This window comes from Merops nubicus, unplaced genomic scaffold (genome assembly GCF_000691845.1).
Source record: "Merops nubicus isolate BGI_N331 unplaced genomic scaffold, ASM69184v1 scaffold1004, whole genome shotgun sequence".
NCBI lineage: Eukaryota > Metazoa > Chordata > Aves > Coraciiformes > Meropidae > Merops > Merops nubicus.
Genome location: NW_008603352.1, coordinates 22646 through 36659, shown reverse-complemented (window position 1 = coordinate 36659; position 14014 = coordinate 22646). Strand labels below are relative to the sequence as shown.

The 14014-nt window shown below is 47.0% G+C and overlaps 1 protein-coding gene across 1 annotated transcript in view; it reads left to right on the top strand.

The window, feature by feature from the left end:
* Positions 1-12701, top strand: part of LOC103771329 (collagen alpha-1(XXVII) chain-like) — a gene marked incomplete at its 5' end in the record, with an annotated part of 42924 nt that extends 30223 nt beyond the window's left edge. Inside the window, 6 exons of the mRNA XM_008938620.1 lie at positions 264-317; positions 5556-5600; positions 6466-6519; positions 8914-8958; positions 11323-11376; positions 12600-12701. Of these exons, the coding sequence (XP_008936868.1) occupies positions 264-317; positions 5556-5600; positions 6466-6519; positions 8914-8958; positions 11323-11376; positions 12600-12686 (339 nt within the window). The remainder of the gene's footprint in view (positions 1-263; positions 318-5555; positions 5601-6465; positions 6520-8913; positions 8959-11322; positions 11377-12599) is intronic.
* Between the last annotated feature and the right edge of the window lie 1313 nt (positions 12702-14014).

Genomic DNA, 14014 nt, shown 5'->3' with positions numbered 1-14014 from the left:
GAGATCATTGACAAAAACAAAAGCATTCATTCTGCTGGCAAAAAGCAGCTGCCATTAATTAACTGGGTTTATTATTTATATGAGCCAGTTAATAGTGATGTTGTTTAAATCCACACGTCTTATCCAGCCAGTTTTTGAAGCGTTGCTGTTAGAATCAGAAATATTAATAGTTGGGTGCTACCATCAGCAACAGGATTTCAGTAACAGGACACTAGGCACAAGGAAAATATTGCTAAAAACTAATTCAGCTTTGCTTCCTACAGGGAGACGTGGGCTTGCCTGGTTTGACTGGGTTCCCTGGACCACCTGGTAGGAAGGTAAGAATATTCTTTTCTAGTGAATTAGTATTTTTATTTTAAAATTTTCTCCTCCAACTCTGCCTAAAAGATTTAATTAAGACCTAGTACCCAGAAAAAATATGTTAGGCCTGTTTCCCAGGTGTATAAACTGGGACATAGGCTGAGGCAGCTGCCTAAGGGTTGTACCAGCAAGATGGTGTAAGAGTGTGAAGTTAAATACTGGATCCAGATTTCTGTCCCTTCTTTGTATTCCACGTCCCAGTGCACTGCACCATCCCTCTGCACCCTGACACTGAGTCCTCATCAGGAACCTGAATCTAGGCCTGATTCAGGCAATTTAACTAAATGGATCTATAACTAACATCAATACTCAAAGGCTGGGTTCAGAACAGGTTTAGACTTTGCAAGGAAACCTCGACTGTCTCTCCTGGTAAAGCACATTTCAAACAAAATATCTGTCTCACTTCCTTCTGTTTTGCTTGGAGACTGACAACACTAGCCAAGTTTCCCCTCATTTGTTTCCCTATTGAGGCTCCACCATCATTAACACCAGCAACAATACACTTATGGTCTCACTTCCTTCTGTTTTGCTTGGAGACTGACAACACTAGCCAAGTTTCCCCTCATTTGTTTCCTATTGAGGCTCCACCAGCAACAACACACTTATGCCTAGAAAAGGACACGTTAGGTTTAATTCACAAGGTCCACCCCTGCCTTCACCTTGCCTCCTACCTAAGCAATCCATGCCTTGAGCTCGTGGCTTTTATTTCAGGGCCTTTCACTTGACTTTCCAGCTCCAGGCTGTGTCAGTAGGTTGGTTTGGTTTTTTGGAAGCTGGACCTGTTGCAGGGAGCTGTTGGACAGTTGTGCTCAGTGGACATGAGTCCCCAGCAAGCCAGTGTTGACACAGCTAAGCTGAACAGCTAAAACTAGCATCTTGTTTCAATCACTTCATCAGTCAATGGGCCATTGAAGATACACTGTTCCTCAGGCCAATTAGCTGCACACAAACACCTACTCAGGTATGCTTTAAGACTCTGGGGAGAGAAAGGAGGTGTGGAGGAGGCTGAAGGAAACCCTCCCTCTCCATGATTGTTTGTTCTGTGCTTTATAAGGGACTCAAATTGCCAAGAGTAGGGTCTGGGTTGGTTTTTCTGCTCCCAAGGCTGGTCATGCTCGGGGTGCTGCGTGGAGCTAAGAGCAATAGAGGGATTAATTACTGATCTCTTGCTGTCACAAACAAGTTCTAACAAATAGGGTGCAAAGAATACCATTTTCCTGGTATAACAGCTCATAAAACAAAACTTTGTGGTTATGATCAGCAAAATGCAATGTTGGGAGTGCGAGGACTCATAGTGGGAAAAGCAGAGAAGGAACAAGAGATTGAACCAATATTCCTGAGTCCAGCACAGGCCCTTCACATCTATCTCTGCTCCCACAGGACAGGACAAAGACAGGGATAGGCTTCTGTTTCTTCAAGTCACAAGCAAGTTGGATGCTGAAATTTTTCCTTTGGTGCAGCTTTAAAAAAAACCAGCCTCCCAGTAGCCCTCGTCTGGCAGTGGTTTTGGTGTAACATGGCTTTTATTAGCATCCTGTGCTAAGAAAAAAATTACAGCTGTTGGGGAAAGGGTTGGGGGGAAAAAAGTGTGGTTTTTTTTTATCTGGATTCCCTGCTGGCATTCTCCCAGTGAAAATATGCTGGTGTTTGGCTGAAGGTGGTAGCTGGTTCTTGGCTACCAGAGAACAGCAATGCCTTGGAAAAGGACATCCCTCCTGCACACCCCGTGGAGGGACTCTGAAAAGGAGTCTGAGGGCTTTGATCTGAAAACGCCATGGAGAAACTTTCCAATAGGCAAAATGTTTCACCAGAAAAAACAAAACACTTATCCCACTAAATGAAACAACTGGCTCAGCAGCCCGGGCTGGAGCCACAAGCATCTGGTTCTGGGTAGTGCTGCTCACATTGCAGGGCCTGCCTTTTGAGTGCTGAGCTTTGCTCTCTGTAGCTTTGGAGAGTCTGATCTCAGAGCACCCCGAGTCATTTTGCCTGCACCCCTCTGTGAGTCTGTGGAATGCCTCCCAAGCAGCAGATGTCATTCGCATCCTCCACGCAGAGCACACGTTGCTGTGCTGACCAGCCCTTCTCCAGGGCGGTGCCAGGACCTGGCTGTCCCTTCTGCCCTTCCCTCTGCCCACGAGGTGTCTGTGGACTTTGGCTTGGGGCTGGGGGCTGCAGCTCCCTGCAGATAGATCCCAGCAGAGCTCTGCATCACTGCTCCCAGCCCCCAGGGCTGTGCAGGAGGGAACGGCTGCAGCGAAGGACAGGATTGTAGAAGACAGTGGCTGTGAGAGAGAACAAACTGTTAAAGTCACTCAGAGTAGAGACAGAGCTGGGAACTGGTCAGGGCTTCCAAGCACACCCTGCTGTGCAGATCTCATTTGCTGGCTCTTTGCTCTTCACATTTCCTATCAAAGTGCAGGATGATCCTTTTTAGCTAGGAGAGCGTGGATTATAAATATCCTCACAGATGAGTAAATCCTTCTCTGGAGTGCAATTTCCTTTCTAAATCACAGCCCTTTGTGTCGAGCACCCTGTAATCATCAGGAAGTGTTTGGATAAAAGAGTAAATGCAGTTGTTTTCATACCCTTTGCCCTGTCATTTTAGTGCTATTTGAAGAGGGGTTTAGCAGGTAAATGCTTTCACGTTGCAGCCAGCTTTAGCATACACAAGTTTTTCTGTTTTCTCCTTGCTATAATTAACCTGAGACAGAAATAACTGCAGCACACTATGAAGAAATACACACTCAAAGCTTCTCAGAGCTCATTAGATGTAGCAAGGAAGATATTTAAGAGGATGCAGCAGTAGTAATGTGTCTACATATTTGAGTGCCATTCCCTTACCATTCTAGACATAGCAATGCAATGTTCGGTGCTGTCTTCAGCTCATGGTGTGCTTTGAGCATCTCAAGGAGCTGTTATCTAACCACCTGGTCTGGGTGGACATTGAAGGCTTGAAATGCTTGTCCTGCAGGAACCCAATCAGAGCAGCCAAGTTGGGTGCCTCTTTCTTATCACCAGAGGCAGTGAGACATCTCTAAGTGTTTGTATCCATGGAAGCAGGTCCTCCAGCTGCCTGGAGACAAAGGTAGCTCCTGCTTCAGGCTGTGGCTGGAAGAGCTGGGCAGAGGAAACCTCATGGGCTCTATGCTAAATGCCTGGGCTCATCTGGAGATGCTGAACCCAGGGCTGTTTCTGTTGGCAGCTCTCTGGGAGAGGTGAGGGGGGCCAGAGCAGGTGCTGCTGCACAACACCCTGCTGGGCTGTGCTGCAGGAAAGGGTGGTACCAGAACTGGGCCTTCCACATCCAGATGGGTCTGCACCTTCACAACATGCCTTCATCTTCAGGCCAGCCACCCAGCCAGGATGGAGTATCCTCCCTCCTTTCTGCTGACACTGAGCCTCTGTCAAGGAGCCAGGGAGAGAATAAGCAAGAGGGGACCTCATGGGGCAGATTCCTGGAGAGGGGCAGGGACTCCTGTCTGCTGGTCCTGCTCCAGGAGCTGCTGAGGCACGTCCAGTGAGGAGCCACTGGCCGAAATGCACAAGCAACATTTGGAGAAAGGACCTTCGAGGTGGTCCAAATAAGCATCAGCTGGTAGCCAAATGACCTTTCTCATCAGCCACCACCTTCTGAGGAGGTGCAGCTTACTCAGGAGTGTGAGCCGCGAGACGTCAGGAAGGTCGTGCAGGAGAGAAGCGGTGAAAAGGGAATCAACATTTTTCCAGGCCAAAACGTCTGAAACAATGAGCAAGGAGGAACACAAAGGGGAGTGGCTAGTAGCCAGGGTGGCTGGGAGCACTGCACACCTCTGCCAGCCAGGGCTGAGGCTGTGGGGCTACAACAGCCCGTGGGAGGGATAGAAAAGCCATTAAGCGGAGGTGTGGACCTGGGAGCAGAAACAGTCCTGGGCTCATCTGCTGAGTGGAGCAGAAGGCCAAGTCCGAGGCCCTGCTAGGGCTTGATTGTGCTCTCCAGAGCAGGGAGATGTTCCCCTGGGGGTCTGAGATGGGCCACGTGTGCAGGAGCCCTGCCTGGGACAGGGTGAGCAGCAGAGGCTGAGCTACAGTTAACGGGGGTAACCCGCCCTGAAAGCATTCTGTTATTTCTGTAGTATTTGTGCAAGGGTTGTTTCTTGTTTATTTTCTCTCTCCATTTGTTTCAAGTTAAAATTTCTGCCCCTTTTTTTTTTTTTCTTTTAAGTCTCACTTGTAGCCCAGCTAAGCACTCATCTCTGTAAATGGATTTAATCTTCTAATCTGTTCTGCCTCCACTTGATGGAAATGAGTTTGTTTTAAATAGCTGAAGCAAGATAATAAAGGGGGGGGGAACCTGAAGGGCCTGTCACTTGCAGAATTTATTCAGTGTTTGGAAAGAGCTCTAGGTAAATCCTGGAGAAAGTAAACTCTCATAAAATACATACTGATCAGTCTGCAGCTGAACAGGCTGCCTTTGTCCCCCTCCAGTGTCTGCGTCACAAGAAAAAAAATACTGAAAACCTGGAGCAGGTTTATGAAAGACCTGTGAGAATGATTTGAAGCCTGCAACACTTGCCAGCCAGCAAGCTGGACTAAGAAACTCGTTCTAATTAATTGAGCAGAGAGAGAGAGAGTGGGTTAAGAGACAGCTTGCTCACCATTTTAGGTAGCTTTACAATGAAGGACTCTGGATCTTGTCATACCTTAGAATAATGAGATTAGAAAAGCTGGAAGCTAGACAAATTTAAGCTAGAAGCAAAACTGAAGTTTCCCATGACAGTAAATGTTGGGGGGGTGTTTCCTATGGTACTTCAACTTCAAAGTGAAAGCGAGTGCTCAGAAACATGACTCAGGTTGTATAGTCCCCTAACCTGGCCAAAGCCAACATTTCACCCTACAAGCCTGTGGTTTCCTAGGGGTTGATGATAGCTCTGCTAAAGGTGTAGATTACAAATAGACAGACCTGACTGTAGTACAGCTCCAGGTTTATGGAGCAGGTCCCTGAGTTACCACCAGGCCAGACCCCAGCAGGGTTTCTGTGATGCAAGCATAAGGCAACACCTTAAAAGTTTGTGTGGTTGTGTAGTGCCATCCCATATCTAAAAACTTGCTCGTACTCCAAACTTTACTCCCACCTGCAAAGAGAAATTCAAACCAAACCCAGATTTTTTTTTCCTTCCTCCTTCTTATTCACCTCTTCCATCCTATTTCAACAGGGATACAAAGGCTACCCTGGACCACCAGGTCACCCTGGAGACCAGGTGAGTGCTCCCAGTTTCCCCCACTCTCACCTTACGAGGGGATGGATTTGCTGAGGGTGAGGCTGGTGTGGGTCCTGTGCAGCCTGCCCCACATGGCCAGGCAGCTGCTGTCCTGCCAGGGCTGGCTGCTGCACGCAGGGATGTGCTCACCCAGCACCAGCAGGTGGCTGGGGGGAGACTGCCTTGCAGTTTCTAAATTTAATTTCTCATTTTTATTGCTCAACCACATTAAGTTTACGTGGTGGAAGAAATACCAGTTTACCCTGCTCCCCCTTTATTTTTTCCTTTTACATTAATTTCACCCAGAGTTTACTCACCACGTCGTATGAAGTACTAACATGTAATTCCCCTCCCAAAGCCCTTTCCCCCTCCCCCCTTTCCTCCCCCCTCTAAGTCTGATGTTTGCAGTTCAGAATTTAAAAAAAAAAAAAGGCAATGAATAGCAGGCCCTGTGTTAGCAATGATGTTAAAGGATATTATACATGAATCCATTTAGTTTTAAAGAATTTTGGCAGTGCTTCCCCACCAGTAAAACGGTTCCATATGCCAGATATAGATGCAGCCTTACACCTTCTCTTAGCCTCCTTGTTTCAAACTATCTGCTGCTTTCACTGCAGAGAAGTGAAAGAGAAGGAGAAATAACAACACTTGCTTAATGCATGGATCCTATTGACTTGGCTTCTGTTCCCCCCCCCATTAGTTTATTCCACTGTCTATCCTTAGTGTTTTCTATATCTTTATAGACTTGCATCAGGTTAATTCATTCCACCCTCCTTTGCCCCTAGCTCAAAGGATGGAGGAGCTAAAAGGCTTCCAAGTGTGACATTCCCTTACCTGCTGTGCCTTTTCTTTTCTCTCTCCCAAGGGCGAACGAGGACCAGATGGAAGCCCAGGTGCCAAAGGTTATCCTGGCAGGCAGGTGCAGTAAATCTCATCGTGCTGTGCACAGACTAGGGATTTGGGTGTGCAGGTAGCTAAATATATGCCCTGCTAAATACGTGTCCCACTAAAGACATTGCAGACCTCTAGAATATGTCTATTTTCCTTCTTCCCTCCCCAAGGTGCTGTAGCAATGATCACAGTCTTCCAGCTCCAGGAGATACTAAGGTTGTTAGAAAATGTTTTATGCCTTAAATAGATAAAACCTTGATTTCTATAGCAAAACCTGGATTTCTATAGCAAAATCTGACAAGTTTTTGCTTTAGTATAATAGCAGGGGGAAAAAAACCAACCATTCAGACAAAACCCAACCAGACAGCAGAGCAGAGCAACACACTTGCAAGCTGCTAACCCTTCACTTTGAGGCACATTTTACATCTAGTGTTGGACAGGGTAGAAACCTGGGGCAGAAAAAGGCACATTACCAATAGAAAGGATTTAGATGAAGTCTCACTAGTAAAATTCACTAGTATAATCCTATATATACATACTTATAAAATTATTCATGAGCTATAAATATATATAAATATCACATTTGCAGCTGCAAAAAAAAAAAACATGTTGCAAGAAAACCAAGCCTTTGTTTTCATTCCAAAAAAATGCACAAAGACAACTTCAGGCATGGAGGAGTGTGCGAAGGAGAATGAATCAGGATTGGGCAATTTGTCTTACTGATGTAAGATGCTGAGTAATTGGAAGAGAATCAAGGGGAAGAATTTGTAAGACCCTAAATGGAATCTGCTGGAGGGCAGAAGACTTGGTCCTGTAACATTTTACAGTGAAATGAGTTTGTCATGGTTTCTACAATGGACACATGAACGTTGGATTCTGCCCCGTTTATCTCTAAGTACATAGCTGAGAGGTTAGAGAGATGTCAGAGACCCCAGGCAGGTTGCCATGAGTCTTTCAGACTTGTCATGAGTTTGTATGCAAGTTTTTTTACCCAGATGTGCAAGTTATTGTACTCCATGTGAACTATATGTGCAGAACAAGCCTGAATCCCCCTCCCTCAGACTGTCAATAACGTATGATCCATTTTCAGTTGAAAATTAAATGGATTCTTAGCTTAGCACACCAAAGAGTGCAGATGGTAGAACTGGCTGAGCTTTATGCACCTGACTAAATGCTCCATTCATACTCTGAAAGGCTCATAGAGATTTGCATGCCAAAGCAGCTCCTAGGTGTGAGTGTGTCAGATGCCTAATGCGAAGAGGTCGGAGCTATATTGGACCTAGGAGGTTAGTGAATGCTGCTCAGCCATTCCGAGCAGCACTCTGCCCATCAGATAGGCAGGGTGCAATCTTCGTGCCTGACATAGGAAGAACAAAAGTGCTTTCTTAAAATGTGCTTTAAGGCAGGTTTTTGTCAGCATAGCTGAAAGCTGCATGGCTCCAGCGTCAGAGCTGTTTACTCTGCTGAGATTTTACTACTTGCTACTCCTGTCAGCTGTGCTGGCTCGGCAGCGCTATCGGGGAGAGCTTGGCTCTGCTTTGGTTTGAGCATCACAGGCAGGATTGTTCACTTCACCCTGATGGCTGAAATCTTTGGCAACAGTGCCTGAGTCAGGAAAGAGCATAACCTGACTTTCAGATCCCAGGCTGAGTGTGTAGCACTGCCAGCTGAAGAAACTATGGACTTAGCCTTTTTTTTTTCCCCTCCCGCTTTCCAAAAAAGCCCAGTAACATTTGGAACTAGAAAAAAAATGACCTGAAATACTTGCTAGAAGTCAATAAACATGTAAAATTCATCATGCATTTTTACAGCCTTCTTTTTCACAGTACTTTATGTAAGCAGCAATAGGCACAGAAGTCGAATGGGGGATGTATTTTCAGTTCTTTCCATAGCTGTTGATGCTGGGAAAGGTCAGAGATATTGCAGTACCTGCATTGCTCAGCGACTTTCTAGCTGTAGAAGCCAAAGAGGCTTTCTCACTGCATCAGGGCCCATCTGTGTTCCCCAAACAGGTATTGAAATACATTTGTTATTTGCTATCCATGTGTTCAGTTAGGCAGGAAAAGGAATCAGGAGCTGCAGGGTACAGGGAATCGCTGCACATCACATCTCCAGTGTAACACAACCTCCGTGCGCCCTCCAGCATCAGCCTCTTTGGTCTTTAGGACCAGAAATCTCTAATTCAGCCCCGGGGAAGGCTCACTATGTGCAGCAGTCTCAGGTTCTGCAGAGTCCCAGCTCCCCAACAATGGGAGATTTGTTATTTGTATCATTTTGTGCTTTTTTTCTCCTTGGTTGCTACGCCGTGGGCTGGGCACTGGAAGCAGAAGCAGGCGGGGATGGTGCTGGGGATTTGGCACTGCTCGTTAGCTTGACTTAAAGCCTGTCCACATTTGTCTTTGTTTTTTCCCTTCTGTTCTAGGGTTTACCTGGCCCCATAGGGGAAGCTGGTCCAAAAGGCAGCCGGGTAAGCAGCTTTTTGTTTGTCTTTTCTCTACTTGTTTTTACCAAAGGCTTCTTAAGAGACTTTACGCTTAATTTTGCAAGCCTGAGAGGAGTTGCTGTAATTTGTTGGATCCAGGGGATCTGAGCTGCACACCGCTTGTTTATTGAGGCAGTGCTGAAGTTTTTAAACTAAACATGGAATGTACCAAGATCAAAGTTCACAAAGAGTGCTGATGATACAAAGTCAACCCCTTCAGAGCTCACATTGCAGGAGAGGAAAGAATGGCACACAAATTCCTACCAATGACCAAAGTCTGAACTTTCTGTAAGCCCCATCTCCCAAAGGCCTCTTTAGTTTCAATAAGTGTGGTTCACTCCAGCCATGCTGAATATTGGTTCTTTTGGGTATAGTCCTGGGTTTTGGAGGGATTTTTATCATGATGTAGAATAGCAAGCCAGCATCTTGAAGCCATGTGCAAATAAAAGCATTAATATCTCTTTGTTGCCTGGGTTTTCTCACCAAACTGAATTGCTGAGGGCTCATTCTCATTTGCAAAGGATTATTATTTGTTTTTACCACTTATGGCTCTTGTTAATCACATTTTGTTCTTTTCCTGTAATTATAAATTCACAATGAGATTCAGAGCCAATAAAATCCCCCGTTCCTCTGATGTGATACTTTCTCTAGATGCAGTAAACTCAACCAGCTGGCTTTCATCACCAGGAAAAGTGGAAGGAATAAACAATTGCTGACCCTGTAGCTAGCTGTGTTCCTGAGGTGGGAAGGGAGATGGAGTGTTCAGTGTCCTGTAGGAGAGAGGAGGCTCTGAGACAGCACAGCTTGCTCACCTCACTTCTGCAAACCACGACTTCTTTTTTTCCTGGTGCATCTGTCTCATTGGCCTAACCAGGACCTCGTGTCATTATCATGTGGTAGATGTGCAGGATATGGCTTGAAAATTATTTCTCACTTTGCACTTCAGAGTGCTGAGGACTGAAATATTTACAGCTACCTAAGAAAGCTATTTCTTAGTTCAACTGCAGTCAATCAGAATTGGGTACTAAGGTGAGGTATCTGCATTTTGTGGATTGAGGGAGCCAACTGTGGACTCTCCTCCATCCCTCATCTCTGTATTTTAATTCTGCAGTAGTTCCAAAGTTACATGGTTTGTCACCAGGGTCAGGTGGCAAAGGCAGAGAGCATCCTTTAATGTAGCCGTGTTTCCTGGCCGGGTATATCCCAAAAGGGAGCAATGGACCAGTCAAAAAGTGTGGTGGGGTTGACAGTATGAGATTTAGTGATGATGGAGAATGAAAGATGAGAGAAAATCAGTGTTAACACTTGGCTCTTGTAACAGCGAGGTGCCACTGAGGGGGCTCCCTGCTGAAATTCACTTCCTCTCCATTCCGCATGTTTGGCACAAATTAGTCCTTTGCAAAGGCCCAGCACACAAGGTAACTTTGTACTAACTGCTGAGCAAAGAGGATTAAGCACAAGGCTTCAATTGTTGCAAGGGAGGGGAAATGTAGCATTTTATGCAGCGTGTCTTGTGGGAGCAGGATCCCAAGGGGGTAGTGAAATGCAGACTTGAAAACAGGACGCCTGCTGCTGGGAGTGAAAGGGGCAGAGTTTGTGTGAAACACGTTGGTGCTAAAGAAGCTTCTGTACAGCTGGGTGCCAGGTGTCTGTGTGTCCATAAGCTGAGCCTCATACGCCCATGAAAAGAGCCCAAAATGAGCTGAGCTGAGCCTCTCCTGGCAGGGCCCTTGGTGCTCTGGTTGACAAAGCACTTGCAGGATGTCTTAGTGGTGCAGCAGAGTTTGCAGGGTTTAGGCAGAACCTTCACAGATCTGCTCTTCTCCCAGCAACAGGATGGTTGGCAGCCTCACGTGCCAGGAGGAGGTGGTGTCTGTGAGCAGGGGCTGGCTGTGAAACCACCACTGGACATGAGACAGGCAGAAAGGGCTTGATGCAACAGGACATTTTTGTAAACAGTTGGAGCTGAGTGCCAAAGGCAGGAAAAGAGCCTTTGGAGAAACGAAAAGAGGTGTAGGCATCTGGATTACTTTTGCATCACTCTTGCTAACCTTGAACCAAGCTCCATTTCCTTCAGGTACACTTAGAGCCAGCCCAGGTAAGGTTTCTTCTTGCTGGCCTCTTCCTGCCTGGAGCCCTCATGATCCCTGGTGTGAGGGTATGTGCCCTTGGACTACATCGTGGAAGCCAGCACCATGCAGTCCATGGGCATATACACTTGCCTCAAGGTTTATTTCATCACGGCTGCTGTTGACCAACGCTGGAGGCTGCTCTGCTCTTCAGGAAAGACAGACTGACTGGTCACTAGTGGAGAAATGGATCTGACTACTCGTTTCCTCTTTTCTTTAGGGTTATATTGGTCTCCCAGGATTATTTGGGCTACCAGGGGCTGATGGAGAACGAGTGAGTATTTTGTGAAGAAATCCTTGGTGTGTTGCTTGAATACCGTTCTTCAGAATAACCTTCTCTATCCCTTGTTCCTGAGGAAAGAGGCAAGCATGCCTAACATTTAACCATGCCTTCTTTAGCCTCTTTCTACCCTTTCATGAAGACCTGTGTTCCTGTATGATGTTGACTTCCAGCTCAGGGAAACCTAGGCTTCTGCAGGGGTCATCAGACCTCACTGTTGAGTAGAGAGGAGTTTTTCTGTGTTTTCCTTCACTTAAACACCTGCCTTCCTCCTCCCTCTCACTAGTCCATCTTAGTGGCATGGGGAGAGGGCAAGAATGTACATGGAAATTCCCTGCTCCTGCAGGAATCCCAGCCACATCCCAGCCACAGTGTCCCAGAATCTTGGGTGTCTAGAGGTGTCTGGAAAGAGCCTGGCTCTCGGAAGGGACAGTGCCTTGGGGTTTCTGACAGTGGCTTTCCTTCCAGTTCCATTAAGTTGGGCAGTCGAGACTGGGGGCTGTGGACGGGCAGCTGTGGCTGCTGTTCTCACGTGCCCATCCTTCCCCCCTCCTTTTCATCATGCCTTCTCCAAACCCACGTGTCCAGAGCATTGCAGCACCTCCTTGCTTTTTTAATTTTTCCCCCCACATCCACCCACCTGCTTGATCTCTACCCATCCAAAGACCCCCTCTTCCCACTGCAAGAGCTCCTAAGGAAGGTCGCTGTAAGATGAAGACCATTTTATTCCAGTTTTTTCTCCCTCAGATGCAAGCTCCAGAAACAAGAGAGGCCCCGGGAGCATGTGGGAGTGTGAGTGTGTGTGTGCCTGCCTGGAAGGGGACTGCCCTGCACTCTGGAGTCGCTGATATTTAATGCTTGTATAACTAAATAAGAAACATAAACAGAAGTTCTCCAGTGAGTGCCTTGGCGGTGGCCTTCACTTGGTTCCAGACCAGTAGCTTAATGACTGCTCCTGCTAAGCAGAGCCTCAGCCCGTTGCCCAGGGTGTGGATGCTGCCTGCGTGTCCTCAGGGAGGGCCTAGTTAGTGGGTGAAGGTTAATTGTCTTCTGCTCTCCCAGCTGACTGCAAGTAGCTGATTCCCGAACAATGCCGCAGTCATTAGCCTGTTTTGCATTCCCCTTTCTCCTCTAGTTTTGTTTTGTATTTTTGGTTGGCTGTTTGCTTGAGAAAAGCAGACCTACTATTTTTTTTTCTCTGTGTGTTTTCCTTGCAGGGGATCCCTGGAGTTCCTGGGAAGAGGGGCAAGATGGGTAGGCCGGTAAAGTTTTTCCTCATCTATTATGCTGACCTTGTTGAATGAAACTGGAAACAAAACATCTGGCTTTGGTGGGGTCCCCTCATATCTTCTGATGGGAATTAAGTGGGGAGATCAAACAACCCTTTCCATGTTCTTCTTCTCAAGCACAAAGAAAACTGAAGATACAAATACTGTTTTCTTCTTTTCTTCCATGCTCTGCCCACTTCAGGCATTTTGGGGTTTTTTTGCACTGTCTCCATGCTCCCTTGGATCTTACACTTCTCAGACTATCTTCTGCAGTGTCTTCCCTTTCACCAGCCTCTTCCCTGAATGCAGTTCTCTTTCCCCACCATGGCTGCAGCATCCCAGGTGCCTGTGCTCACTCTGCTCTATCCACTGCTCTGTGCTCCCACCAGTCCCGTCACGTTTGTCTCTTTGTGCTCTGATTCTCTCCAACCCTTGTGCCACCCTGGTTTGTATAATGCAAGTGCCCTTTTGTGTAGAAACCTTTTTGTCCTTGGTGGTGGTATAGAGTTACAGCAGTCACAGATCAGATGAAGATATGTTTGAGGAGCAAGGAGACCAGGTAGATTTGAGAGCTTGGTGAGGAAGATGAAGTGTTTGCAGGTAGGGCTGAATACAAGATGGAAACTGTGAGAGCTGTGTGGAATAAAGAGGGGGTTTGTGCTGACGATAGCAAAAAGCAAAATAAAAGCAGGTGGGGCAAGTACGAGTAGAGGGAACAATGAAAGGACAGAAAGAAAAGCCTTTCCCACATCAGCCTTCTTCCAAGCAATCCTGCACACTTCCTTCAGCAAAATGTAGGCAGTGTTTTGCTCCAGGAGTCAGTGGAGAGATCAGGCCAGTTCACACTCTGGTGCGGCTCGTTCCCTTTGCACCTTGTCCTCTCCACCTCCCGACCTCACTGCACTCACATGCTCCTGGCAAAACGGCCACTCCCCCACACACAGAAGAGTCCAGAGCTTTGCCCTGTGAGCCCTGCCCGGGAGCGAGAGCTTCCCCAGTCCTGCGCCTGCCGCCCGCTGCTCTTCCCCCAGCAGCAGCCACACCAGCATCCCGACACTGCCACGCTCTGCTCTTCAACCCCTGGGCTGCCAGGAGGTCGAGCAGATTATTTGTGGGTCATGTAGGAGGAATATGTACCAGATCTTATGACTTCGTATGCTGTTGGTTGCACCAGAAACCTCTGTGATGAATAATTGCAGGGGACCAGTTGATATAAGGATGACTCACTGACCAGAGTAAAACAAACAAGGCAACAGTCGTTAGGTACAGGATCTCTGCTCTCTGCCTTCTTTCTGCAGAGCACGCTGGAGGCTCAAAGCCTTCCAGCTGTTGTTTGGCTGGAGTTTGTAATCTTCCAGGCAAGA